This window comes from Castor canadensis, chromosome 14 (assembly GCF_047511655.1).
Source record: "Castor canadensis chromosome 14, mCasCan1.hap1v2, whole genome shotgun sequence".
Taxonomy (NCBI): Eukaryota; Metazoa; Chordata; class Mammalia; order Rodentia; family Castoridae; genus Castor; species Castor canadensis.
Window position 1 is genome coordinate 77,137,709 of NC_133399.1, and position 27,365 is coordinate 77,165,073.

At 38.5% G+C, this 27,365-nt stretch overlaps 1 protein-coding gene across 1 annotated transcript; it reads right to left on the reverse strand.

The window, feature by feature from the left end:
- Window positions 1–1,170: 1,170 nt before the first annotated feature.
- Cyp4v2 (cytochrome P450 family 4 subfamily V member 2) lies at window positions 1,171–26,419 on the reverse strand. Its single transcript, XM_020160615.2, has 11 exons — window positions 25,961–26,419; window positions 20,942–21,054; window positions 19,502–19,587; window positions 18,497–18,687; window positions 18,043–18,112; window positions 16,514–16,640; window positions 13,745–13,930; window positions 7,911–8,013; window positions 4,171–4,305; window positions 3,897–4,076; window positions 1,171–2,407 (listed from the first exon to the last, which is right to left on the reverse strand). The coding sequence occupies exons 1-11, from the start codon at window positions 26,172–26,174 to the stop codon at window positions 2,235–2,237; spliced, it is 1,578 nt and encodes a 525-aa protein (XP_020016204.1). The 5' UTR covers window positions 26,175–26,419; the 3' UTR covers window positions 1,171–2,234.
- Between the last annotated feature and the right edge of the window lie 946 nt (window positions 26,420–27,365).

Below are 27,365 nucleotides of genomic sequence, written 5' to 3' on the forward strand. Positions count from 1 at the left end.
TTAGATGTTGGAAAGAAAGATACTTTTATCCTTTTAGAAACAATCTAGGATAAATACTGATCTTTTTCTGAGCAACATCGCTTAATCGTGAGACAAGCCAGTTGGTCCAGAAAACTGACATTTCTCATTATTGGTGGCAATGAATTGTGCACCAGTGCAATAGTCCATCATCTAGAGAACTTTGTAAACTCAAAATCCCTGAAACCCAATGACACTAGTGGCTTTTGCTGACACCCAGGTAGCCCTGGGAGATTTTACTTCCTACTACCAGCTGAGCAAGATGCTCTGGTGTTTCTACTTCTCCTTGAGCTTATTCTTCCATCAGTGATATTCATAATCAATCTATTAGAAAGCCTGAGTATAATTGATGACACCAACACAAAAGCGCTCTTGCTTCTATTACTCATTATGATTCAGAGGACACTGATTTATCTTTAAAAGTTATCTATGTTTCAAACAGGAATCAATTCTCAGAATAAAATGTAGCATTCAAGTTGAAAATATAATTTCATTTTCTTGAGATGCCTTTTTTCAGCAGGACTAAGACAAATAATGGGAACACAAACAGATATTTGATTGCTTTCTTATAAAAAAAAACACCATCCACATTTTGATATGGAAGATGACACATTTTTCAGGTCTAACTCTGATAAAGTTTAAATGAATTACCAATTAAAATATAAGTAACAAGTTATTCTGGGGCTAAATGGAGATCTTAGACCAAAGAACAAAGTTAAGCAATGTTTTATTTTAAAATTTCATTTAATACCTAATGTAGGGTTATTAAAAATAAAAGGCAAACATTAAATATGAGTGAATAAATTGAGAAATAATAAACTTTTCTTATCCAAAAATCATCTGAGGATGAGATGTTCTACATATATCCATTTTCTAGATAAGGAGGCTAACCATTTGATAGGAATCTTTTTAAAACCATCTACTTACATTTTTCCCCATCAATTTAGGGGCAGGATTGTACTCCCTGGGGGGGTCTTTGGATAGTTAAGTGGGTACAGCTGCTAGCACTGCTCCAGGCTATAGTGCTTGCCAGAGGGCTGAAGTTTTGTAACCTCTTCCTTTGATATCCACTGAAGAATGTTTGTTCTACCCTCTTCATTTGTTGCTTCTATCTGCTAGTGCCTTGGAAAAATGAAAACAAAACAACCTATCTTATTTATTGAGAGTTATTTATTAAAAGAGAGTTTTTTTAAAAAATATTGATTTAGGAATAGAGGTATTATGTACCAAATTAGAATCTAGAGAATGTGTATCAGTTATCAGCTTAATAATAGGTATGTTGCACAGGATTGAATTAATTACAGTGAAAACCACATGAAATATTACTGGTTACTAAATATGGATGAACAGCTTTTTTTCCCTGAAAGGTGGAAGAATTCCAAAAGAAATACGCTCAAGTCAGAGGTAGAAGTCCTGAGTTCTAATAATCATGTAGTGGAGAGTTCATCACAATGGGAGTGGAAAGATTTAGAGGACAGGCCTTTGTCTATTTCCAGCCCTGCCTCAACTAGTAGCAGGATTCAGCAGAAATTTACTTTCTTACTGATTTCATCCTCCTATTCCCAACATAAGGGAGTACAGGCTACTCCAATCCTGAAAGCCATGAATTAAACTTGCAAGGCACTGTGAGCATTTGGAGATCTCCAAGAGGAATCTCTTCAGTAATATGATGCATAAAGGTAATGATAACTCTACAAAGAATGGAAAGAAGACTAGAAGTGAAGTGTCAAAAAGAAAAGTTACATAGAACTTGAGTCAACATGTAAATGATTTACTTGAGGAAATAAAATCTAAACTTATAACTGATGCCACTGATAAAAACCTTAAGCTCTTGAGTTAAAGGGCTTAATTATTCACTATTTTTGAATTACATGATGCAAATTTCTGAGTTATCAAGAATGCCTTTTAAAAATTCTGGAACTTTAATTAAATTATACCCTTTGATTCTATCCAATGAAGTTGAATTGGTGTATGGATCCTCTCTTTTGAGAAACTTGTTGTATGTTTATTTGGGTACTGACCTTTGAGACCAAGACCAGGCATAACATGACATCTATAACAGTAATGAAAATACATAAAACTCTCCATCAGTGAGGGCAAGAAAACATTAGGTCTGGGGATTCTGAGTACAAAGCACACGATCTATAAGTTGTGAACTCCGAGATTCTCCTATGCAACGAGCTTTTTCATGGCATTAGCTCAGCATGAGAACGCAGTCAGGATTTCTCTGCATTTCTCCTTTTCAACTTGATCCAGATGCCTTTTGTTGGCCGAAGAATCAACTCTCCTGCCAGGCAAAGTTCTTCTCTCTTCTGGTTGGATTCTACCCAAAAATGTCTCAGGATACAGGAAAGAATGGTCTTTTCTTCCATCACTGCAAACTTTTGACCTTCAAATTAATGCAAATACCATCACTTTAATTACAGATAAAGCTCAAATGTGAGAAATAAGAGGCCCTGCTACAGAAATAAGCAATTTTATATTTCACACAAAGGCCCTTAAAAAAATCAGAATCACTTGGAATGTTAGTTTAAAATGAAGATTTTGGGGTACCTTTTTCTATGCCTAAATCATGTCTGATTTACTGTGGTGGGCCAGGAAATCTCTATTTTATCTGTCCAGGGGGCCCTCCATATCCACAAATTCTAGATCTTCAGATTCAACCAGTCACAGATCCAAAATATTCAAAAACTATCTCTACTAAACATGCACAAACTTTTTTTTCTCATCATTACTCCCCAAACAATTCAGTATAGCAACTGTTTGCATAGAGCTTATATTTTATTAGGTATTGTAAGTAAATTAGACTTAATTTACAATGTACCCGAGGATATGTGTAGGTTCTATGTAAATGCTAGGACATTTTATATAAGGAACTTGAGCATCTGCAGGTTTTACTGGCTTCGGAAGATCCTAGAACTAATTCCTCAAGGAACCCAGAAATGACTGGATCTCAGGTGTATTCTGGGCTCATTCAGGCTCAAAAATAACTATTCTGGATTGCTTCTTGTTGCCTCTTTAATTTTCTAAGAGTCAACAACAAACCAGCCTCCTTTTTATTAATGTCTGCTTTTATATAGTGATAAGATGTTAGAGATACAAAGGCCGAAGGTGCTTTTGATACATGTTGAAGTACACTCATTTTGCTTAAGTATTTCAACTAGTCATACAGCAAGTAGCCTTTGTTTTGGTTTTGCAAAATGCAATTTTTAAAATAATGAATACAAAATGAAATTAAGCCTGGTTAGTCATATAATTTTTCAACCACAATAAATTATATTCTGCCCAAATCCACGACATTTTAAAACTCTATAAAGAAACTGAATCTTCATCATGTTATGAACTGAATTGTGTTCTCACCTAAATTCATACATGGAAGTCCTGACACCCATAGCGTTTTAGATTGTGACTATATTTGGAGATAGGTCTTTAAAGAGGAAATTAACATTAAATGGTTAAATTCTAATGAGGTTATTAGAATAAGTCCTAATATAATTTGACTGTAGAGACAATTAAATCACAGGCATGCACAGATCGATGACCAAGTGAAGATAGGGAGAAGGCAGCCATTTATAAGCCAAAGAGAAAGAACTCAGAAGAAACCAATCCTATTGACATCTTAGCCTCCAGAACCATGAAAAAAACAGATTTCTGTTTAAGTCATCCTATTTGCAGTACTTTGTTAGGTCAGCCCTAGCAAAATAATATGCTTACTAACATCATTTTACAATGATAATGTAAAGTGGAGGGAAAAAGAAGCCAGTGTTTTTAAGCCTGTTGCATATGGGAAATGTCACACGACATGTCAAAGAAACCATGTGGGAAACCTGCTATCAGGTGGGCCTGAAAGGTAAGACCTGTTCAGGTTGGATACAAACCTATACAGTTTCTGGGTCCAGCAGAGAAGGGCACATAAGCATATGGATGACGTCCTTGGGCATTCTCAGGAAAGAACCGTTCTGGCTGGAATTCCTCGGGATCTGGGAAGTGCTTGGGATCTCTATGCAATGCATATGGGATGATGACTGCTTCAGTGCCTTTCACTACTCTGAAACCCGCTGTCAAGAAGATGAGTGATATGTCATAAGATTGAAGCAGGATCAACGTAACAAAAATTCCTCTCTCCCTTTTATTCTAATACAGAATACTTACCCAATTCACAATCTTCACTAAGACTCCGGGCAAAAAAAGGGACAGAAGGAAAAAGACGAAGAGTCTCCTTAATGACACACTCGAGGTATTTTAGCTTCTTCAGATCTTCCAAGGTAGCGTGGCGATCAGACTTCCCTGATTAAAATCAATATAGAAAGTGAAAATGAAAGAAATATCTGGACTTCCAGGTGGCAAGGATATCAAAGAATTCATGAGTCAAAATACTAAATGTTTGGTGCTCACAACTAAGATAGAATTTCTAATAGTATGCATAATCAAAATAAAATAAGGCAATATGGTAAGCAGAAGAAACCAGACACAAAATGTCACATATTGTATGATTTTTTTTATGAAGACAGAAATCAAAATGGTGGTTTTCAGAGGTTGGGGGAAAAAAGCAGGTATAGGGTTAATGTTGCAAGATTTCCATTTGGGGTACTGAAAATAGTTTGGAATTAGAGGTGACAAGTGCACAACACTGTGAATGTCCCAAATTCCACTGAATTGTGCATTTTAAAATGTTAGATTTTATGTTATGTGACATTTACTTCAGTAAAAAAAATAATGAAAGGAGTTGATATACTTACAGCTCAGAGTTAAAAATTAGTTCCTCAGAGTTTTTAGAACTAATTAGAGAACTGATATTTTAGAAAAACGGAGGCACAATAAGTGAAAACAAAGATCATAGTAATAATGACTGTGTTGATAATTATGTGAGATTAACCTGCAATGAGATAGAAATTATAGAGGATACAAAAAATGTGAACCTACTCTAATATAACTTGAGAGCAATTGGAGACCAAATTTACCTACCTGAGGTAGTTTGAGGTAAATTAAAATCAATACAGAAAAAATAAGAAGACTACAGAAATAGAACCAAAAAGCTTAGATTATCTCCAGTCTACAAAATGAAATCTCCTTCCCAACCTTCTCTCTGAATTCTATATTCTACCAAATGCCCAGAATTCTAGCCTTGCTCACTCCTCTTGTTCTTCAAAGCAGAATTGTCTACTGTGGGCCACTGTTCATCTGGTTCCTCTCTTTCTAGAATGTTTTTCCTCTGCAACTTTTTTTCCTCTATTTTTTATTCCCTACTTCTTTTCTCAATGAAATTGCATCAGATACCACAATGCTAGTTGGATAATCCAACTTTTTTTCCTTTTAGCTCTCCAGCTATGGGGAGCCATGTTACCTATGATTTTAAAAAGAATAAAATTGATGATAGCCCTTTATGGTAAATTGATAACAGATCTCCAAATATTAGGTCCTGACCTGATCTCTGGAACCTGTAAAGGTTCTTATTTGGAAAAATGGGTCTTTGCAAATGTGATTAAATTAAGAACCTAAGAATTGAAGATTATCCTAGATTATCCAGGTGAACTCTATATCAAACACACACACACACACACAGAGGCAATATGAAGGCAGAGAGAAAAGTCTGATGTGCTTTTGTATCGTTTGTATTCACCAGAAGGAATGAGGAATGAATTTTTCAGGACTACAGTCTTATCAGCATGTTGATTTAGTTTCAGTGATACTGATTTTGGACTTCTGGTGTCCAAAACTATGACATAATGTTTCTGTTGTGTTAAGCCTCCCAGTTTGTGGAATTTGTTACAACAGCCACAGGAAACAAGCACAACACTCAGCTCCACTTCCCTTTTCTTGCTCTGCAGATGAGTATAACGTCTAGAACAACAATGAAGGAGACAAAAGCCAAGACGGTAAAGAAGGGAGACAGAAAAGAGCAAGCCTGGGAACTGAGCCACCCCTATTGGCATCAGCCTAGAGCTCTACCCCTAGATTGCTGTATAACAGAAATTTATCTCTGTCTGCTTCACCCACCTTTTCTCTCATTTGTGGTCAGGTGCAGTTGCATATAAAGCAGCGTTCCTTTTTTTTTCTTTTATTATTCATATGTGCATACAAGGCTTGGGTCATTTCTCCCCCCTGCCCCCACCCCCTCCCTTACCACCCACTCTGCCCACTCCCTCTCCCCTCCACCCCCTCAATACCCAGCAGAAACTATTTTGCCCTTATTTCTAATTTTGTTGTAGAGAGAGTATAAGCAATAATAGGAAGGAACAAGGGTTTTTTCTGGTTGAGATAAGGATAGCTATACAGGGAGGTGACTCACATTGATTTCCTGTGCGTGTGTGTTACCTTCTAGGTTAATTCTTTTTTATCTAACCTTTTCTCTAGTTCCTGGTCCCCTTTTCCTATTGGCCTCAGTTGCTTTTAAGGTATCTGCTTTAGTTTCTCTGCGTTAAGGGCAACAAATGCTAGCTAATTTTTTGGTGTCTTACCTATCCTCACCCCTCCCTTGTGTGCTCTCACTTTTATCATGTGCTCAAAGTCCAATCCCATTGTTGTGTTTGACCTTGATCTAATGTCCACATATGAGGGAGAACATAAGATTTTTGGTCTTTTGGGCCAGGCTAACCTCACTCAGAGTGATGTTCTCCAATTCCATCCATTTACCAGCGAATGATAATATTTTGTTCTTCTTCATGGCTGCATAAAATTCCATTGTGTATAGATACCACATTTTCTTAATCCATTTGTCAGTGGTGGGGCATCTTGGCTGTTTCCATAACTTGGCTATTGTGAATAGTGCTGCAATAAACATGGGTGTGCAGTTGCCTCTGGAGTAACCTGTGTCACAGTCTTTTGGGTATATCCCCAAGAGTGGTATTGCTGGATCAAATGGTAGATCAATGTCTAGCTTTTTAAGTAGCCTCCAAATTTTTTTCCAGAGTGGTTGTACTAGTTTACATTCCCACCAACAGTGTAAGAGGGTTCCTTTTTCCCCACATCCTCGCCAACACTTGTTGTTGGTGGTGTTGCTGATGATGGCTATTCTAACAGGGTTGAGGTGGAATCTTAGCGTGGTTTTAATTTGCATTTCCTTTATTGCTAGAGATGGTGAACATTTTTTCATGTGTTTTTTGACCATTTGAATTTCTTCTTTTGAGAAAGCTCTGTTTAGTTCACTTGCCCATTTCTTTATTGGTTCATTAGTTTTGGGAGAATTTAGTTTTTTAAGTTCCCTATATATTCTGGTTATCAGTCCTTTGTCATTGTATAGTTGGCAAATATTTTCTCCCACTCTGTGGGTGTTCTCTTCAGTTTAGAGCCCACTTCTTTTTATGAACAGAAGCTTTTTAGCTTTATGAGGTCCCATTTATCTATGCTATCTCTTAGTTGTTGTGCTGCTGGGGTTTCATTGAGAAAGTTCTTACCTATACCTACTAACTCCAGAGTATTTCGTACTCTTTCCTGTATCAACTTTAGAGTTTGTGGTCTGATATTAAGATCCTTGATCCATTTTGAGTTAATCTTGGTATAGGGTGATATAGATAAGCAGCTTTCCTTTACCCTGCTTTCCTTCGCTTGCTTCTCTGAGCTCCCAAACAGCACCTTTTTTGCATCACTCAAGGCTATAGCCCATGACTCAAGCCTTCCTATACGTGTGTCTGTTTCATCTATTAAGCAGTGGGACCCTTGAGGACCTTGCAACCCCAGTGTCCAGTCCAAGGCAGTCATGAGCCAGGAAAATAGTAAATGCTTGCAAGGATGGCAAGAGGCCTTGCAAAGAAGGCTGGTGCACAACTGGGTCCTGTATACTTATGATAGTGGCTTTAGAACAGGTTGTCCTGCACATCTCTAATGAGCAAGAGTGACGTTTGCTTTGGGGGACTTAGGACCCACAACAGAGCTAGTGAGGAGCCCAAACATACCAAACACTTCGTCCAGTTCATTGTCCACTTTTTGCTGGACTTCTGGATAACAACCCAGCAGGTATAAGGAGTAGTTAATAGCAGCTGCAGTTGTATCATGACCCTACAAATGTAAGAGAGAAAAAAGCTTAAAAGTAGAGTCCTCTTGAAAAGATTAGGAATGGCTATCCTAATTCTTTTGAATTATTCCCACACTTGACAGCTGAACATAAATTACTTCTATACAGCCTCTCACTGCCATGAGAACAAACAAAATAACACCTTAAAAGCAGAGGTACATGGGCTGGCAGTATGGCTTAAATGGTAGAGTCTGCCAAGCAAGTGCTAGGCCATGAGTCCAAATTCCCAGTACCAGAAAACAAACAAACAAACAACAAAAAAAGCAGAGGTTCATGCTTACTGATTACTGATACTTCAATGCCTCACACTGTTGCACACTTGGTGGGACGTGACAGTAATAAGGAGTGGTACACAAAGGGATCTTGGTTAGCTAGACCTTTTGAAGGGGAATAAATGCTTAACTTTTATGAGTCAACTCATCAGAGGTACTTTTCTACTTTTCCCTTTTGCTGTTGGACCCCAGGGTGTGTGTGTGTGTATGTGCTGTTTGTTTGTTTGGTGGTACTAGGGTTTGAACTTAGGACCTTATGCTTGCTAGGCAAATGCTCTGTCACTTGAACTACATCCCCAGTCCTTTTTGCTTTAGTTATTTTTCAGATAGGGACTTGTGTTTTTGTATGGGGACAGCCTCAAATCATGATCCTTGTATTTATGCCTACACCTCCCATGTAGCTGGGACCACAGGCCCACCACACATCACGACACACAACCCTGTGAGTGCTTCTGAGCACTATCCTCTAACTGGAAAGGTTGATAAATAGCCTATTTAATACTTGCTGTGTTTTAGACAAAATATGAGATATTTTTTAGAAACTAATCATTACAAAAACTCTAGGAGCTATTCACGATTCCTATCCATATTTTAAAGTCAAATATCTTCTCCAAGGGCAGGCAGCTTAGTAGAAGGTAAAGTAGGAGCTAACCCCAGATTGTTTGATGACAAAGCATAACCCATATTCTCCCCATCTCCAGCTGTCTGGTGGTTCTACCTCTAAGACTAATGTCAGTATCCTAGACAACCTGTACTCACTCAATGTTTTAGGTATTGACCTCTTAGCTCCTAGCCTCATCTCACTAGGACTTTTCCATACATAAGAGTGGTGAGTTCTTCTGAGGAAAATAATGCATTAGAGAAATCAATAATAGTATTGCTCTAGGAATAAGACTTTTAGGGAAAAAGGAAACATTAACTCCTCTATAGATCTTGCCTTCTCATTTTCTCTTTGCAACCTAAGTGCTCATTGTAATATTTCATTTTCTGAGCAGAAATCTCCAAAGTATTTGTTTTATCCAATATCTGGTAAATTGAATTGCTTGAGGCTTATTCTGCAATTTTTATAATCTATAGTCTACACATTTCTGACAGTGTAACTCATTGCATTTCCTTACTCTTGCAGTTCCTTTGCAGAAACTTCTTGGAACTCCAGACAGGATCCACACCATTTTGACAGAACTGAGCATTTGTCTACTAAGTCATGTAAGGAGGAGCTCTTGCTAAATCATTTTAGTAGCTTTTGTTTAATTTATGAGTGCAAGCTTGATCCAAATGTGTAGGAGGAGCTGTCTGCTGAACTTCCTGTTTTAGGAAGAAACAAAACATGAAGCCCAGAGTTTATGGAAAAATACATAGAATATGGGAGGTGCCTACACCTTAATTTCTACTGGCTGGGACCATGGCACGAAAGACCTGGAGTGAACGGCCTGCATCCTGCTCACAGATGAGGCTGCAATAAAACAGTTATACATGGTATGCCTCCTATTGAAGGCAAAGAAGAGTATTAGAAGTTCAAAGAATTCAGAACTGCCAGGAAGAGATTATTAACCTGGTTGTTTTCACAAGAGCAACACCTGGTAGGAGTTGGATATATGTTTGTGTGCATATATACATGTATGTACATGTGTGTTCATGAGTGTATGTATGTTTGTGAACATGAGGAAGGTGGAGATATAAGAGCTCTACTTCAACATCAAGTAATTAATTTGATTACGTGATTAATTTGATTAATTTGGTTGTTAAAACATTAATAGCGTATATTTGATCCACGCTTCCAATGCACAGGCATGCATCTCAGCGCACTTAAAAAATCTAATTGTAATAATTGCTCCATGAGTACTGTGTTATTGAGATAAGAAAACAGGGTTGGAGGTATAACTCAGTGGTCCTTGTCCTTGCTTAGCACGAGCAGGGCACTCAATTCCATCCTAGAACTGAAGAAAGAAGGAAGGAAGGGAAGGAGAGGGAGGTGGGGGAGGAAGGGATAAGAGGAAAGAAGGAAGGAAAAAAGACTACAGAGGCCCAGAAAGCCCCAGGAGGTGCCTGAGGCCACACATGTAGTATATACTAGAACTGAGATGTGGCTTTTAGAACCCTGCACTTAAGGCCTCTTTATTTTACAGTTAATTTGTAGTTCAATTTTTTGCTTAAGATTTCTTTTCAAAAGTTCACCTTAAAAAGGAAATTTAAGGGTATGTTTGTGTGCTAGTTTTGTGGTACTGGAGATTGAACCCAAAGCCTCATTCATGCTAGGCAAATGCTCTACCACCGAGTTACCCAAAAGGGAAGTTGAAAACCATCATTCCCTTTCTCTCTTTCACACACATAGAGAAACTGTGGTTGAGATCTAAAATGAGTGGAACCACTTCACTTGGCTAATAAGCATAGAACCAGAACTAGAACTCGGCTTTGCAGACTTCTAACAACTCTTTCTTCCACTGTGACTCAGAGCCTCACTCTACAGGTCGAACGTGTGCACAAATCCCACTTGGTTGCTTTTGCTTTTGTCACCTCTGCTTTTGGGATCATATCCAAGAAATCATTGATCAAATCAAGCTCCACTACTTATTTTTCTTTTCTTTTCTTCTCTTTTTTTTTTTTTGTGCTGGGGATTGAACTCAGGGCTTCATGCATGTGATATGAGGCAAGCACTCCACCACTGAGCTATATTTCTAGCTCCAATTTTCTTCTTCTTAAGACTTTTGCAGTTTTAGGACCTATATGTACATTTTTAGTCCATTTTGGATTAATTCTTGTGTAAGAAGTGACACAGGGCCCCTCTTTGTTCTTCTACATGTGAATATTTACTTTTTCCAGCACCATCTATTAAGACATTCCCACTGTATATTCTTCACACCCATGTCAAGCATCAATTGGTTATAATGTCTTGATTTATTTCTGAGTTCTCTATTTTGCTCTGTTGATCTACGTTTGTTTTCACGCCAGTACTATGCTGTTTTGACTACTATAGCTTTGTAGTGTGCTTTGAAGTTAAGCAGTATTGAGTCCTACAGCTTTGTTCATTTTACTCAACATTGCTTTGGCTTTCTGTGTATTTTGTGGTTCCATATAAATTTTAGAACTTTTTTATTTCTCTGAAAAATGTCATTGGAATTTTGATAAAATTATATCAAATGTGTAGACTATACAACTGAAGTATCCATCAACAGCAGACTGGCTTAAAAACTGTGGCTTACACTGGGCATGGTGGTATATGCTATACCCCCAACTACATGGAGGCAGAGATCAGGAGGATCATGTATTTAGACCAGCCCAGGGAAACAGTATCTCAACAAATAGGTGGGACATGGTGGTATGCACCTATAATTCCAGTTATGAGGAAAGCATAGATAGGACGATCGGTGGCCCTGGGCAAAAACGTGAAGCCCTATCAGAGAAATGGGAAAAGATGCTGGGGGTGTGACTCAAGTGGGAGAGTACTTGGCTAGCAAGCATGAGGTCCTGTGTTCATACCCCAGTACCACAAAAAAATATCCCAAAACTGTGAGATGTGTGTGTGTGTGTGTGTGTGTAGTGGAATACTATTCAGCCTTAAAAAAACAAGTTACTTCTGTCATTACTGACAATATGCATGAATCTAGAGGAAACTAGTTCAGTTTTACTTAGCCAGAATAGAGAGAAAAATACCACATGAGCTCACTCATGTGGAAACTGAAAAGTTGACCTCATAGAATTAGAGAGCAGAATGCTGTCACCAGAGGCTGGAGTGGGGTGGGTGGATGGGGAAAGAGAGACACTGGTCAAAAGACTGTGACTTTCAGTTAGAGAACAGGAACAAGACCTGGTGATATATTCTACAGTGTGGTATGTTTAACAATATCCTATTCTTAATCCTATTGTTAAACTGCCAAAAGAATGAATTTTAAAAGTTCTCGCCACATAAAAAGATAAGTATGTAAGGTGATGGACACATTAGTTAACCCAATATGATTATTCCACAATGTGTACATATACCAAAACATCACATTATTTATCAATTAAAATATTAAATTAAAATCGTAGCTACGCTAGAGGCAGAGATCAAGAGATAGTTCATGAGACCTTATCTAGAAAATAACCAACATCAAAAAAGGGCTAACAGAATGACAAGGCTCTGAGTTCAAACCCCAGAGCCATCAAAAAATAAACAAGTTAAACTAAAATTTAAAAAGAATGTTCAAGCCCCAGCATTATATCCAACAATAATTTACCACTTGGAGGCTATTACTACATGAGGTTTAAAAAAAAACATTTATTTTCATTTGGCAATCCACATATAGAAAGATTCACTCTTTGTAATATTTAATATATTTGTGAGAAGAATTTTTGGGTCAGGCCTGGTGGTGTGCTCATGCAATCCCACCGCTCAGGGAGGTGGAGGCAGGAAGATGGTGAATTTGAGGGGCTACATAGTGAAATCCTATTTCTAAAAACCAAAAAAAGGAAGGAAGGGAGGGAGGGAGGAGAGAAGGAAAGAAGGAAGGAAGGAAGAAAGGGAGGGAGGGAAGGAGGAAAGAGAGAAGGAAGGAAGGAAGAAAGAAAGAGGGAGGGAGGTGGGAAGGGAGGAAGTAAGGGAGGGAGGGAGAGAGGGAGGAAAGGAGGGAGAGAGGGAGGGAGGGAGGGAGGGAGGAAAAAGAGAAAAAAAGAAGCAGTTTGCTTTTTGCTTTGTTTTGTTTTGCTTTGGTTTTGATTTTTTGAGGAGAGGTGTGATCTCACTATATACCTCAGTCTGGCCTAGAACTATGTATGGCCTTAAACTTGTGACTTGCCTGCCTCCATCTCCTAAATGCAGGAATTACAGGTATACACCAACACACCCATCACAAGAAGAACTTTTTTGGAAAAAATTCAAAGACCAGAGATCTTTTCAGAACCACAAACTCCTTAGGTCCTCTGTTGAAGAGCTCTTATTACCCTGTTCATCTAAAGCAACTCATAGCAGTGGCTAAGTGCCCACTTGTTAGAACTTCTAAAGAAGGCAGTGAGGAGGTAAACTTGTGGGCTTGGGAGGTTACAAAGAAATATAAAGGAACATGGAAAACTGAGAGCAATTTCTGGCTGCTCTTCTTGGGAAAAGTCTGATGAACCTTAAGTTTTCTTAAGAAAGAAAAATGTGTCTAATTCGGTGTCAAGCACTAGTTAAAATCTTTTTCTGAGCAAGAAAGTTGATCTAGTACTTAAATATGTTCTTAACTTGTAATTTGTGATGACAATATAGTAAATCTTTCTCAGTTGCATTAAACTACCATGTGCTTAATTTTTTTTAATTAGGCTAAAGATTCTAAATGTAACTGGAATTTGTTTTTTGTTGTTGTTTTTTGCATAGCTTGGGATGGAACCCAGCATCCCATGTGCTAGGCAGGCAGGTTATCACTAAGCTAAACCCTGAAACCTGGAGTGTGTTAAAGATACCTGAAAGTAACCTGACCATATAAAATACCTCAAACATGAAGGTGTCAACTTCTTCTCGAATATCTTCTTGACTTAGCTTGTTCCCTTTGTCATCAGTCACACTTAAAAGCAGGTGGAGAAAAGCCTTGCGTTTATTTTTGGAGGGAGCAGGGTCCCTGTTCATACTTCTACATTCTTCCTCTGCCATCATTTCATTGGTCCGCTCAGCAATGACCTGTGGGATTTTAATGATAGCCACAGACTTGTTTGGATATGATAAGGCCACATTTCCCTATAAAAATATGCTATATTTCTTCAAGTTATTTTTTCTAAACCTTTCCAGTTCAACAATCTAGGCCATGTACAAATACTTTAAAGCCTTCTATTAACACTTTGAACATTATTTGGCAAAACTGTCAAAAATGTAATGTCAGAAAATGCATGATTTTTCAAGCACTATGTCTGTAGTCCTTCTAGCACAGAAATAGAGCCGTACTCTACTAAACAGAACCTTAGAGAAAAAGGTTCTGTTTTCTCCAAGAAAGTTTAAGTAGTATTATTACTTAATAGACAAATTATACATCAGTCTAATTACCTGTTACATTGGAAAAAAGAAACAAGTAAGTAATTCAATTCACTCTGTATGCTGGTTCTTCTGACTAGAAGGTTTTGTCCTCTGAAGTCTGCATGGCCAGCTGTCTCTTCCTTCAGGCCTTTGCTCATTGTCACACTACCAAGACCTTCCCTGATTACTGCTGCCTTCATTCCCACCACTCACTATCTTCTTCAGAACTCTTCTTTATTTTTCTTCATTTCACTTATCACCTGACATTACATTTACAATTTAGTGTGTTTCTCCTTCAACTCAAACAGTCCTATTCATAGGGCAGTGAATGTCTTTTTTCATTAATAAATTTCTAAATTTAGAACTTTGAAGCACTGGCTGACTTTTAAAAATGCTCATTAGGCAGGGACAGTGACTCATACTTATAATCTTAGCTACCTGGGAAACTAGGATCAGGATTGTGGTTTGAGGCCAGTTCGGGCAAAAAGCTTTTGAGACCCCATCTCAACCAATGGACCTCACCTGTCATGCCCAACTACACAAGGAAGCACAAAACAAATATCGCAGTCCAGGCCAATCTGAACATAAAGCAAGACCCTATCTCAAAAATATAACCAAAGCAAAAAGGGCTGGGAGTGTGGCTCAAGTGGTAGAGCACTCAGTGCAAAGCTCTGAGTTCAAAGTAACACCACCAAAAAAATATGCTCACAAGATACCTGTTGAATGAATAAAAGGATTGAAGTCTATATACTTGATTTAGTTACACATTTTCAACTTTCTTTTTCCTATCAGGCCACTTGTCAAGCATGCTATTAAATAGCTCCAATGACCTGATTGACCCTAAACTCTTTAGGGACAAAATACCATTTTCTTTTACTCTTTGTGGAACTCACAGTGTTTAGGTCTCAGTATGCAATTTTCAAGATTTATAAAATGAATGACATTGTCAATCCAGTGTGAAATTCATTAATTAATGACATTAATATTAGTGCATGAAATTGAAGGAAAAAGGTAACTATAAAATACAGCCTGTTTGCTAGTCTTTTCCTGTGACTCTACCATGGCCAACTCAAGACAATATCTCCCTCATTTAGCATCTACTGGCTTGTTAATCATTTGATCTGTTGGTGACAGAATGTTCCTCACCATAAGGAAACAATTCCAATATATTTCAATTAAAATTTACAGCAAAGAAAGAATCTATTTAAATAGGCACTTTGTTCAGTACATTTCAATTATAACTGGATGTATAGTTTTAATTCAATCTGGCTTTTCACAAATTTATCTTTTAAAAACATTTTTAGTAGCACTGGGGTTTGAACTCAGGGTTTCAACTTGCTTGCAGGTGCTCTACCATGAATCATGCCACCATTTCCCCTCTCTCCGCCTTTTTTTTTACACTTTCATTATTTTTCAGATATGGTTTCATGTTTTTGCCTCAGACCTTGATTCTCCTATCTATGCCTCCCACATAGCTGGGATCATAGGCACATACCAGCACATCTAGCTTATTTGTCGAGATGGGGACCTGGGCTTTTCGTCTGGGCTGGCCCCAAACCATGACCCTCCCAATGTCTGCCTCCTGAGTAGCTGGCATGACCCACTGTACCTTGGCCTTATAAATACACCTTTAATACAAAGAGTCATATACTACATTCAAAAAAAATCCCTACCTTATGATTATTTTTTATTTGGAAATAAAACAACAATATCTAGCTTTATTCCCAAATTAAGATATATACTACTTTAAATGCCTTTACCTTTTAAAGTACTGCCTAATTCAAACGTTCCGCCAGAATATTTGTTTCCTTACTCTTTCACCCAGCCTCTTGCATGTTAATAAGTGCTCATAACCCACATCACACTTTGTAGTTATTCATTTATAGACAATCTTGCCTACTAGGCTAACCTCTGCTCTGACAAGGAACATATTTGCTTTATTCCTTACCCTATTTCCACCATTTGGTACAGTGTTTGGATCTTAGCAAGTGCTTAATTAATATTACTTGAATATATAATTTAAATGTAATCACACCAACCACATTTTCCCACTATTGTTCAATTCCACTTTTGTTTTACAGGACATACTGTGCAATCCTTCATCAGGTATATTAGCAAAACATAAAAATCACAGATTTTTAAAAATTCTAGATATTGATGGTTGCACTTAATGCCTCCAAATTATACCCCAAAATGACTGCAATGGTGAATGTGTTATGTATATTTTACCACAATAAAAAAGTAATGACTTACATTGTTGGTGAAAGTATGTAGGATCTTCAGTCTCCTTTTGTGTTCCCATCCTTCTTTAATCATAAGGTACCAACAGTCAAGCCAAAGCCAGGGCATCTTCATTCTCCGATGTATCATATCACTCATCCTATAAAGAAGATAAACACATGCCATCTTTCACATTGGAAGAATATAGTTCTTGGGCACCTGTTTGGTTGGCTTTGATAAAAGTAATACATGGGAATGTAGTCTTCAAGATTACAAAAAGCTCCATGCTCAACGCTAGAAAATGAAGGAATGGGCTGTTTTATATCCAATGAATCCAAAAAAGGGGGGAGGGGCTCTTTCGAAAAATGAAGAATCCACTAGACTCCTCTGGTGTGTGCTTTTGTTTATCCAGGGTGAATTTTCAGCTTCTCAAGGTTGTCTGGGCTTTTTGTACCCAAGGTACAGAGAAGCAATCTGTGTTATTTTACAGTCATTTGATCAAAAGCAACTGACTGCCCTCTTTTAAAGGAAAGTGCACACTAAATGTAACTCTGCTGCCTGGCTGCCTCGAGCACCTGCATCTCATTTCCAGTGACAGAGCAGAAAGCTCGGCTTCTTTTAGGACCAGCTTAGATGCCAGTTCTTCAAAGAGGCTCTCTCTGATCACTCCATCTGCACAACACACCCCTACTTTCTCTCTAATATCAACTTGATCTTTTCTTCCCAGATTACTGCTGCAATTCAAAAGTTTATATCTGTTGTCTCAGTGCCTGTCTCCCCGCTATTCTATTTCACATAGCACTATGGAATTAGTAAGTATCTTGTCAATGACTGACAGTTCCACATGTTCAATAAATACTTATTAAAGTGAGCTGAAATGAACAATGTATTTAAAGATAATATAAATGAAATCAAATCTTGGCCTGCCTCTTAATAGCTAAATAACTGCAAGTAATTTTAGTAAATTGATTACTTCAATTACAAAAGCAATACTTACTCCGTGTGAAAATATGGTAAAGAAAACAAATAACAAGAAAAACAAAAGGCAATCGGAAAGAACAATGATAACCACAGCTAGCACTTTGACTTAGCCTCATCTAACTTTTTTCCTATAGTAATTTTATATGGTAATAGTTGTCATACTACAAAAATTGTTTATACCTTTCTTTTGTTACTTAACATCATAATATAATTTCAGTACATTAGACAAAATCATTTTAAATTTCTGCATAATCTCGAGTACTATAAATTACATAACCATTCATCTACTGCTAACATGTATGGTTAAGTTGTGAGTTTAATTTTTAGTTTAATATTTCATTTATTGTTTTGTTTTGTTTTTGAAGCAGGGCCTGACTATGGAGCCCAAATTGACCTTAACTTCATGACCCTCTTGCTCACCCTCATGAGTGCTGGGATTATATGCATGTACCACAAGGCCTGACTTAATGTTTCATTTTAGAAACAATAAAAACATTTGACACAGGAGTGATTAGCAATGATTTTTTTCAAAACCCAAATCAATAGTAATTTAATAAATAATTGAAGAGAATTCCACTTACCTATAAACTGCACGGACATATTCGGAATCATCATTGCTTTGAGCACCAATATTCTTCCCCATGGCTGTTTCTATAAAATATGGTAAGAAGCTATCATTTATATCATGCACTTGTATTCATTTTGCAGTGACAGACACTAAAAGACATAAATACTGTTCTGTTCCTCTTCCCCTTTGTGTCTTCCTCTTGTTCTTCCTTCCACTTCTCCTACTTGCTGTCCCTCTTCTTCCCCGCCCCCACCTTGACCTTCCTGGCATGTTGTTTCTCTGCCTGCTCTACTCAGTGCCCTAAGGCTGACTTTGCTTTTCTTCTGAATAATTTACCAGTATCGCCACCTTCAGGAATCCTGAGTCCTTTCCAAGCCTCTCATTTTTCTTATTAATGGAATGCTATTTTCTATTTGGATCATTTTGTCTTTATACCATGACTTTAGATACAAATCAATCAGGCTTACCACAGATTATATCTAAAACACAAAGAGTGATGTAAAAAAAGCAGTCAAACGCTTCTTGGTTAACATGTTTTTCAAGCTTATCAACCAATATATTTGCTTGTTCATTCATAACATCCAAGAAATCTTCCAGAATTGTAAAATGGAAAGTGGGTGTCAACATTTTTCTCCTGGAACGCCATTTGTTTCCAGTACTGAAAAAGATAGTTATAAATGAAGGAGGAGTAACATCCAAAACAAATCAATCATGAATATAGCCAAGTCAACAAAACTCTGGAAACAGCTTCATCTATAGATTCTCAAATGCTTTGGCTGGAAAGATATACATAATATTCATAAAGAGTTATAAAATGTAAACTTTTTAGACATTGTTCTATAATGCTAATAGCTAAAATAGCATTCATCCAATAAAAAGTTTAAGAATTTTTGTCTATTTCTAAGTTCTGAGTTTCTAAAAATAAGAATCATTTTCTTCCAATATTAATACATTACTCCTCAGACATCCACATGCTCCATGACCCTATCCCATTTCTACATTTGAATTCTCCAAAGTCCCTCACAAGTGTCCTGCTTTTGGCTTGCTGAACCCTCTCTTAGAGGGTGGAGCCCAGTTTTTGAATGCCAGCTCAAGGTGAAGCTTACTCTGCTCAGTGTACTTTTCTGGTGCTAACTGCCTTTTCCATTGGCTTTTGATTCAAGACTTCTTGGCTCCAGATTCTCGTTTGCTTTATTGCTCTTGAAAATTAGGACCTCCTAATTCCTCTTGGACCACTGGTTTTAGTCACTATTGAATACTATGTCTGGAGATTACCATACACCATGGACTTCTGTCTGTCTGTCTGTCTGTCTGTCTTCTTCAGTAGTGGACCTTTTCTTCTAGTCATTCTGCTCCTTCCTGAGAACAGTCTTGCTACAGAAAAACTGTCTTGTGTCAATTCCTGAAATAATAACTTACACCTATAAGTACCTATTTCTACAAGAAAGCTTTGTAAATTTACATTGACCTACCTTGTGAGGAGCCCAAGGCCAAGCCATGGCTCTAGGAACTTGTACATAAAGGATTTGTCAATTTGCTTTGAACTGGTTAAAATTACCTTCAGAAGAGAAAAAATATATTTCAGAGATATGTAGTCATCAAAACATCTTCAACTGTAGGAATACCTGGCTAGGACATACCTCTTTTTTTAAGGCAATATTTCATAAACTTTAAATCTGCAATTCATTTGATGCCTGTGCCCCCAAAGAAACCCAATTAGAGTTTTGACATATAACTGCCACTCAGTCTTGGGGACTAAATGGAACTTAGGAAAAGAAAAAGATGATTCCCTGGTTCTTGCCTGAACTAGGAGCCAGGTGGTTCCATTTAGTGAGGATACAGGGAACAGAAAAAGATGGCAGGTGATCCTGGAGGATGACCACATCTAGGTGATGGAAACAATGAGTTTATTCTCAGGTAGTGCTGACTTTGAGTCATTTGAGTTGCTGGGGTCCTGAAAGCAGTTGTGAAGTTTGGAATAAAGGTGAATTAGAAATGCATGCTGAGTGTCTCCAGTGTAGAGCTAACATTGAAAAACATGAGTATGATTGGATTTCCTAGAGTTGGAATGAAGTAGAATGGATGGGTGCCGAATGAGTACAGAATGGTCCCAAGTTCTTGCCCCAGTTCCCTTTACTTGGGACAAGTCTCTACCTGCAGTATACCAAACCTGCTCCTACTGGGTCCAGCAGCCAAAATCCTATGCCTACTGCCTTACTATCTTCTCTGAGCTGGATTCTGGAAGATGGGACGAGAGAAACTCCAACATTTCCACCACAATAACTAAGAAAGACATGTCCCTGTCGCTAGGAATTTTTTAAAATTTTGTTCCACAAAGATAAGTTCTATTTAGTCTGTTTTTACTCCCTGGCTCAAACCCTTTTCTCTTCATAGCACAAGATAGTTTCCCCAGTGGTACAATAAGAAGCACAGATATACAAACTTTCTTAGAACTAATTTCAGTAGTATGGATTAATAATGCCAACCCTACAAATGTCAAATTCACATTCCTTTTTTAAATGTGGAGTAATAAAATTATCACTGATATGAGATCCTCAGTACCTCGAGGAAAACACGCATATTTTATTAGTCATGTATTTTAGTCTTCAGTGTGTGTATGGTGGAAAGCAAGAGCTAACCTTATAGAACAATCTATGTATGATTCCTAAAAGTAATATTCTTCTGCAGACCTTCTAAAAAAAGGAGACACCGATGACCAGGGTGCACAGATATATCGAGAGTTTTACATTTAGAAAGCATCAAAAGGTCCTAGATAGCCTAAATGTTTAGTGAAGTTCTTTTTAAGGACTGAATTAAATGAAATTTAAGGACACATTTATTATATGTGTGCTGATGAAACACTCACTATCAACTGTACAGTGAGGCATCTACCTTATTTACCATACACCTACCTCCACGTTTTCTGCACTATACAAGGCCACCATTGGCACCGGCCCAATCCAGAGTTTAAGCAGTGGCTGATGTCGGTATTCTTCTGTGTACTGAATGAGCTGCTGAAAAAAATCTGGAAGAAAAACATTTCATTTTAAATTCAATCAAGACAGGATTTGTTAAAAAGTATTCTACAAATGTTCAATATATCATTTCTGTAAATATAGAAATTATGTGAAATGTTATCATTAAAGTAAGCTGGGGAGGGGCAGATATGAATTCTTTATCCTTTCTTTGCAACTTTTCCTATTGATCTAAAATTATTTCATAATAATATTTCTGCCTCAAATACAAATGTAGCTAATGATGTTAGCTATTATAGGATCATTATTTTTAGGGTTTTTATTATTGGGTTTTGATATGCCAAATTCTGAATTTTTAAAAAAGTCATTGTCCAAGACGGGCATGGTAGTATATACCTATATTCCCAGCTACTCAGGAAGCAGAGGCAAGGATATTGAGAGTTCAAAGTCAGCCCAGACAATTATCAAGACCCTATCTCAAAAATAAGTTAAAAAGCTGGGCATGGTGTTGCACATTATAATCTCAGCTATAAGGGAGTCATAGGTAAGTGGACTGTGCTCTGAAAACTGCCCAAGCAAACTCTGTGAGACCCTATCAAAAAAAATAATAACTAAAGCAAAAAAGGGCTGGTGGGTTGTGGATCAAGTGGCAGAGAGAAGTTCCAGGCCCTGGGCTTAATTCTAAGTAACTGGAATAAATCTTGTCCAATGACACAGAGTTAGTAAATTGTAAAGCTTGGTTTTGTACCGTGACTCCCAAGCATATTAATCATTAGGCCACACTGCTACAAAATGTCTCTTGGATAAAAAGTTTGTCAAAATTGCAGCGAAAGGCCTGGATCGAATCCCTGCTGCCAAAACATCCTGTTTATGCTGATAGTCTGCCTGCCTGCCCCAGGTAGTCTGAGGCTATCAGATCCCGAAGCTGGGCACAGGTGGCACAGGCGGACAGTGACACATGACTGGAGAGCCCAAAGGCTAACTGGAAGCCACGCGCAGTGCTCCAGGTGAGATTCCCAAGGCCAGAGTTCAGGCATCAGCCACAGAACGGAAGGCACAGCCTCTTTGTATAAGAGACGAGTTACTTGGCACAGGGACTATATCTTAGAATATTCTGATATCCCCAACTTTGCAGAGCTCAACACTGGGCACAAAACAGGTCCTCGGTGAATGTCTGATTGGCAATTAAAGAGCTTATTCTAATCAAGTTCTAGACAGTGACCTAGAAACTTTGCCTGCATTAAACTTAAAATTAATCTTTGGACGTAACTCTGGAATACAGTTACTTTTGCTAGCAAAGTAAAAAAAAAAAAAAAAACAGCCACAAAGCTAGAAATGCCCAGAAACACTTTTCTCAATGGAATAAAATGTCCTTTTGTAAATGGCAGTTTTTTTGTCATTCTCATTACTCAGGAAGTAGTTCCAAGGAAAATTTAAATAGTCCAGTAAGGTCAGAGTTTTTTTAAAACTGGTCTTTCTTACGTACTAAAAATTTTAATTCTTGGCCAAGCGCTGGTGGCTCACGCCTGTTATCTTAACTATTCAGGAGGCAGAGATCAGGAGGATGGTGGTTCGAAGCCAACCCTGGGCATATATTTTGTAAGACCCTATCTTAAAAACACCTATCACAAAAAAAGGGGCTGGTGGAGTGGCTCAAGGTGAAGGTTCTGAATTCAAACCCTAGCAATGCAAAAATAAATAAATAAATAAATAATTGGAATCCCCAAAAGAATATGATGAGACTTTCCAAGGGTAAAATTGGAAGGCTTCTACGTTTGAGACAAAACCCCCCAAAGGCACAACCGCAAACTCTATCATTCTGAATATTGAAATTCTAAAAGATCAAAACACCTAAAATCTAAAATTATAATCTAAGATTAAAATCCTAAAAAATACAATTCTAGAAAAAAGTAATTTAAAAATTTGCTTAAGGGCATTTATATTTTCTTTAAAAGGGATTTACTTGAAAAAAAAACATAAAAGCACAAGCAAACACTTCATAGACCACTTTGCATGATAAAATAAGGAGTAATGACATAGATATTTTTACAGTCAGAAACATTCAGGTTATGTTTAGCCAAGCTATGGAAAAAGCCAAGATGCCCCACTACTGACGAAAGGATTAATGGTATTTATACACAATGGAATTTTACTCAGCCACAAAGAAGAATGAAATTTTGTCATTCACAAGTGAATGGATGGAACTAGAGAACATCATCTTAAGCAAAGTTACCCAGGCTCAAAAGGCCAAAAATCACATGTTCTCATATGCAGATTATAGACCTAAAACAAATGCAGTAATATTATTGGACATGGGTCACACACTAAGGGGAGAACACGCTCGAGAGAATTAGGGCAAGGAAAGGAAACCTAAAACTTGAATGTGGTTAATGTGCTCCCTATAGAGGAGCAAATATAGTAATCTTAAAATGGCAGAGGCCACTATGGGAAAGGGACCAGGCAGCAGTGAAGAGGTCTGGCAGAGATGAATCAATGTGAGTTGCAATACACACGTGCATGGAAGCAAGGCTAAAAATCTCCTTATATAGCTATCTTTATCTCAAACTAGCAAAACACTATGTCTTTCTTATTATCTCTTATATTTTCTCTTCAACAAAATCAGAGAACAAGAGCGCAGAACAGGTTCTGTCCGGAAAGGGGGGGGGGGCATCTGAAATACCATGTCAGATAATCTAAGCTTTGTGACTCAATACACCAAAAACCACAATGGTGATGATTCAACACTATATATACAGTCACTGAAAAAGCTAAGATCTCAGGACATTTTTTCTCTCACAGATGCATCTGTATAAAAAGTCATCTCTTCACTTACTGAGGATGTTTTGGTGTTTTTACACATATCAATGCTTACACACACAAAAAAAATCAACATTGTGATAATGCACTTTTGTTGAACCACATGCAAAAAATGCATAAATTGAATTAGCTGTCTCTAAGGGTCTTTACACAATTTATGCTTCCAGAATTGGAAATAATGCAAAGATGAAATACCTAGAATAGCAAGTTAGAGGATGGGGAAGGGTTGGCCTAAGTCCTGGAGGCCAAAGACTGGTGAGCCTCAGGTTCTGATGTCCAAGGCAACTGCAGAAAACTCTGTCTCAGCTCTCTGGAACTGACCATTTTTCTTTTATATTTGTTCCCTCTGAGCCCTCTATAAACTGGACTGTGAATGATCAGGTTTAGGTTAGATCTTCCTCCCTTAGTGTACTCAGACTCACAGACATTCACAAATATACCCAAAATAACACTTTGCCAGCTTTCTTCTGTTCATTTTACCTAACATGATGTGACTATCCTGTGTACAACCAGAAATACACAAACCTCTTCACTAAATTTTGGTTTCTCCTATCTGACAAGGTCTTTCTGCAACTGGAGTTTTAGTTTTCAGATTTTGGCTTTCAGGATTTCAGCATTGACGTTTAATCTTTCGCAACTTATTTGGGGAATTTACACTTTAGAGAATTTGATCTTTTGGAACTTCAACATTTGGGATTCTGGTGTTGGTGATTACCCTTCAAGATTACGATCGGCACCAGGGGAATCTATATTTGTACATATTTTTGTTTGCAGTATTGGGTCTTGAATTTAGGGCCTTCTCCTTGAGCCATTCCACCAGCTCTATTTTTGCGAAAGTCTTTTCTAGATAAGGTCTCTCTAATTATTTGCCTAGGTTGACTTAGATCGGAGATCCTCCTGATCTCTGCCTCCTGAGTAGCTAGGATTACAGGTGTGAGCCACCGTCATGTGGCTAGACATAGTTATTTTTAATACATAAAGCCTCAGCGCAGAAGGGGAGGTTAGTTCTGCTTTTAGTATTACCCAAGATGACTTTTGCCCATGTGATTTTCATATACCTAAAAGCATGGTTGGATTACTTATGATATTAATCATGTTGATATTTGTTTGAGAAAAAGTTTACTTAGATGTCTTCTGCCAGAAAATATTTTGGTAACCACTCTCCCCTGAGGCCTCATTTTACTCTTATGAAGTTGAAATTATAGTGTTATTTTGTTGGGGAAACAGAAGAGACAATGAAATGGTATTTCAAGCTCTATAAAACAATTGCTAATAATCTGAAGAGTAACTAGGTCTGGCCCAGGTTAATTTAAAAATACACCATTTTGGACAAATCTTTTTAGATCTGGGTATCCCAACTTACACACTTATGGAAATGAACTACTAAGATCTTTCCTAATGGGAAAGCTTAAAGTGATTTTTTTCCCCATCGACAAAATGTAAGTCTATCTCTTTTTAAAATATGCTTTCAACAAAAGAAGTCTTTTTTAATAACTAAAGATTTTGGCATATAAATGTGTCTGATGGCCCTGTCAACAGTTCATTAACTGTTATTATGAAACCTCCTTAGGAAAGCTAAACTATGAAAGTCAAGAAGGAATGAAAGGAAGTAGTGGTGAAGTCATATGATGTTCAGATGGATGTTGTGGGGGAAGCCTCAAATGAATCTCAGGCCTCTTGTTTTCCATAGTGGGAGGCAGAGGAAAATGGCACTAAATTTGAAGGCTCCAGGGGAGTTTTCATCCTTAAGGATTTGCAAGCCAATACAAAAAAAAAAGGACAGGCTGTTGAGATATGAGCAGCTACAGGTGGAAAAGAGAGAAGAGAAAAAGCAGGCCAGAAATCTGAAAACACTGCATTCTGCGTTATGTATAAAAAACCGTTCGTTATCGAATGGGAGGGGCAGGAGCAAGTTCGGCAGATGCAAAGGGGAAATCTGGATCTATGAATTAGAGACCCAGTCTGTAGCGGGTGACAGATTCTTCTTTCTCCTAGAAGCCCTTTCCTGGAGTAGCAGGGTCCCAGGTCAGTGAGAAGTGCGGGCCGTGGGTGTGGCTATGGGGTGAAGGAGAGTCCTGCTGGGGTTTTTGGGCCGAGTTCCCAGCAGCGGTCACCGAGGGTGCGCTTAGGATCCCTTACCGCTCCCATTTGGCTTCATCACCAGCGCGTGTCCCACCAAGGGGTAGGCGCGGGCGACCGTGGGAATAGGTCTCATCTGCTGCCATTTCCGCGCATAGCTCGCCACCATCTGCAAGAGGCTGAGGAAGAGGGTGGCGCCGGCCAGGGACACCGCGCTCGCTGCGCCCCAGAGCAGCAGCTTCGACCCGAGGAGCCCCAGCCAGAGCCGGAGCATGTCTCCGGTGGCCCTGGTCACTCGGCGCCGACTGGCGTGGAGAGGGGACCCAGACAGGTTCGGCACCAAGTTCAAGTGCGCGGGCCGGGGCGGGGTTTTGGGACTCCCGAGGCGTCAGGTCCGCGCCCTGCTTCCTCCTCGAGCCGGAAAGGCACAGGTCGCATAAGCCCTCGGGACAAGGTTTGTTGTCCCTGGGAGTTGCGAGGTGCCAGAGCCTACACACTGCAGCCCAGCCTCCTTGGTGCTTGATGAAAGTGAAAGAAAAGAATAGCTTCCGAGCTGCGTGGGGTGTTTTGCATTTTCGTGAAAGCCCTTAGGGTGGAATGAGGACAAAGACAAGTCACATTGGGAGCCACTTCTGGTGGACAGGACATTGGAACTCAGGTCGCCTATCCTGGGCGCCCTAAGACCCTCCAGGATGGACTGGGTTTGAGATTGTGGGACCTGGCTGCTGGGTGGGCAGGATTTCGGAGATTTTGAGCAGTCTGCCTTAAAACTGAAATAAGGTGGCACTGGATGGAAAGCCAGCCTTGGAGCTGACATCTCTCTTCCTTGTGCAACCACAGCGATGCTGTGCCCTGTGGGACTGGCTGCCGAGTTCACCCTCGCTTCCACAGCAGGGAACTCAGCAGGTGACTTTGACCTAAAGGGACACAGCCTTGAGAGAACCACCTGTCAGTTGTGTCAGCTGACCGATTGAGATACCAGAGTTCATGGTCCAGATGTTTTCCAAAATACACCCAAGGAGTCAGAGCCTAAGAGAACATGAAGGGGAAGGTAGGGGCGAAGGGAAGGGTTTAGGAAAGGGGAGGTAAAGCGTTTGATAGGGAAACAGTGTATTATACCATATCATTATAATATCATATTATCATATAATTTGTTTTTCTTGGGGCAACTTCATGGTTGCCCACAGCCACCTGATGGCCTCCCTGATGTGCGGAAAAACATGCCTAAGGCTTTTCTCCAGTTCTGTTTTTTGGGTACGTGCTGGCATGGGAAGAAGTTCATAGAATATTAAATGAAAACAAAGAACAAGTGGTAGAATATAGAATGTAATAGAATTACATTATTATAATACATTGACACCACATTAATATGTAACAGCAATATGCAGTTTATGTATTAATACATCCATATATAATTGTTATAATACATTAATATGATATTAACATAATGATATAACTGTAGAAA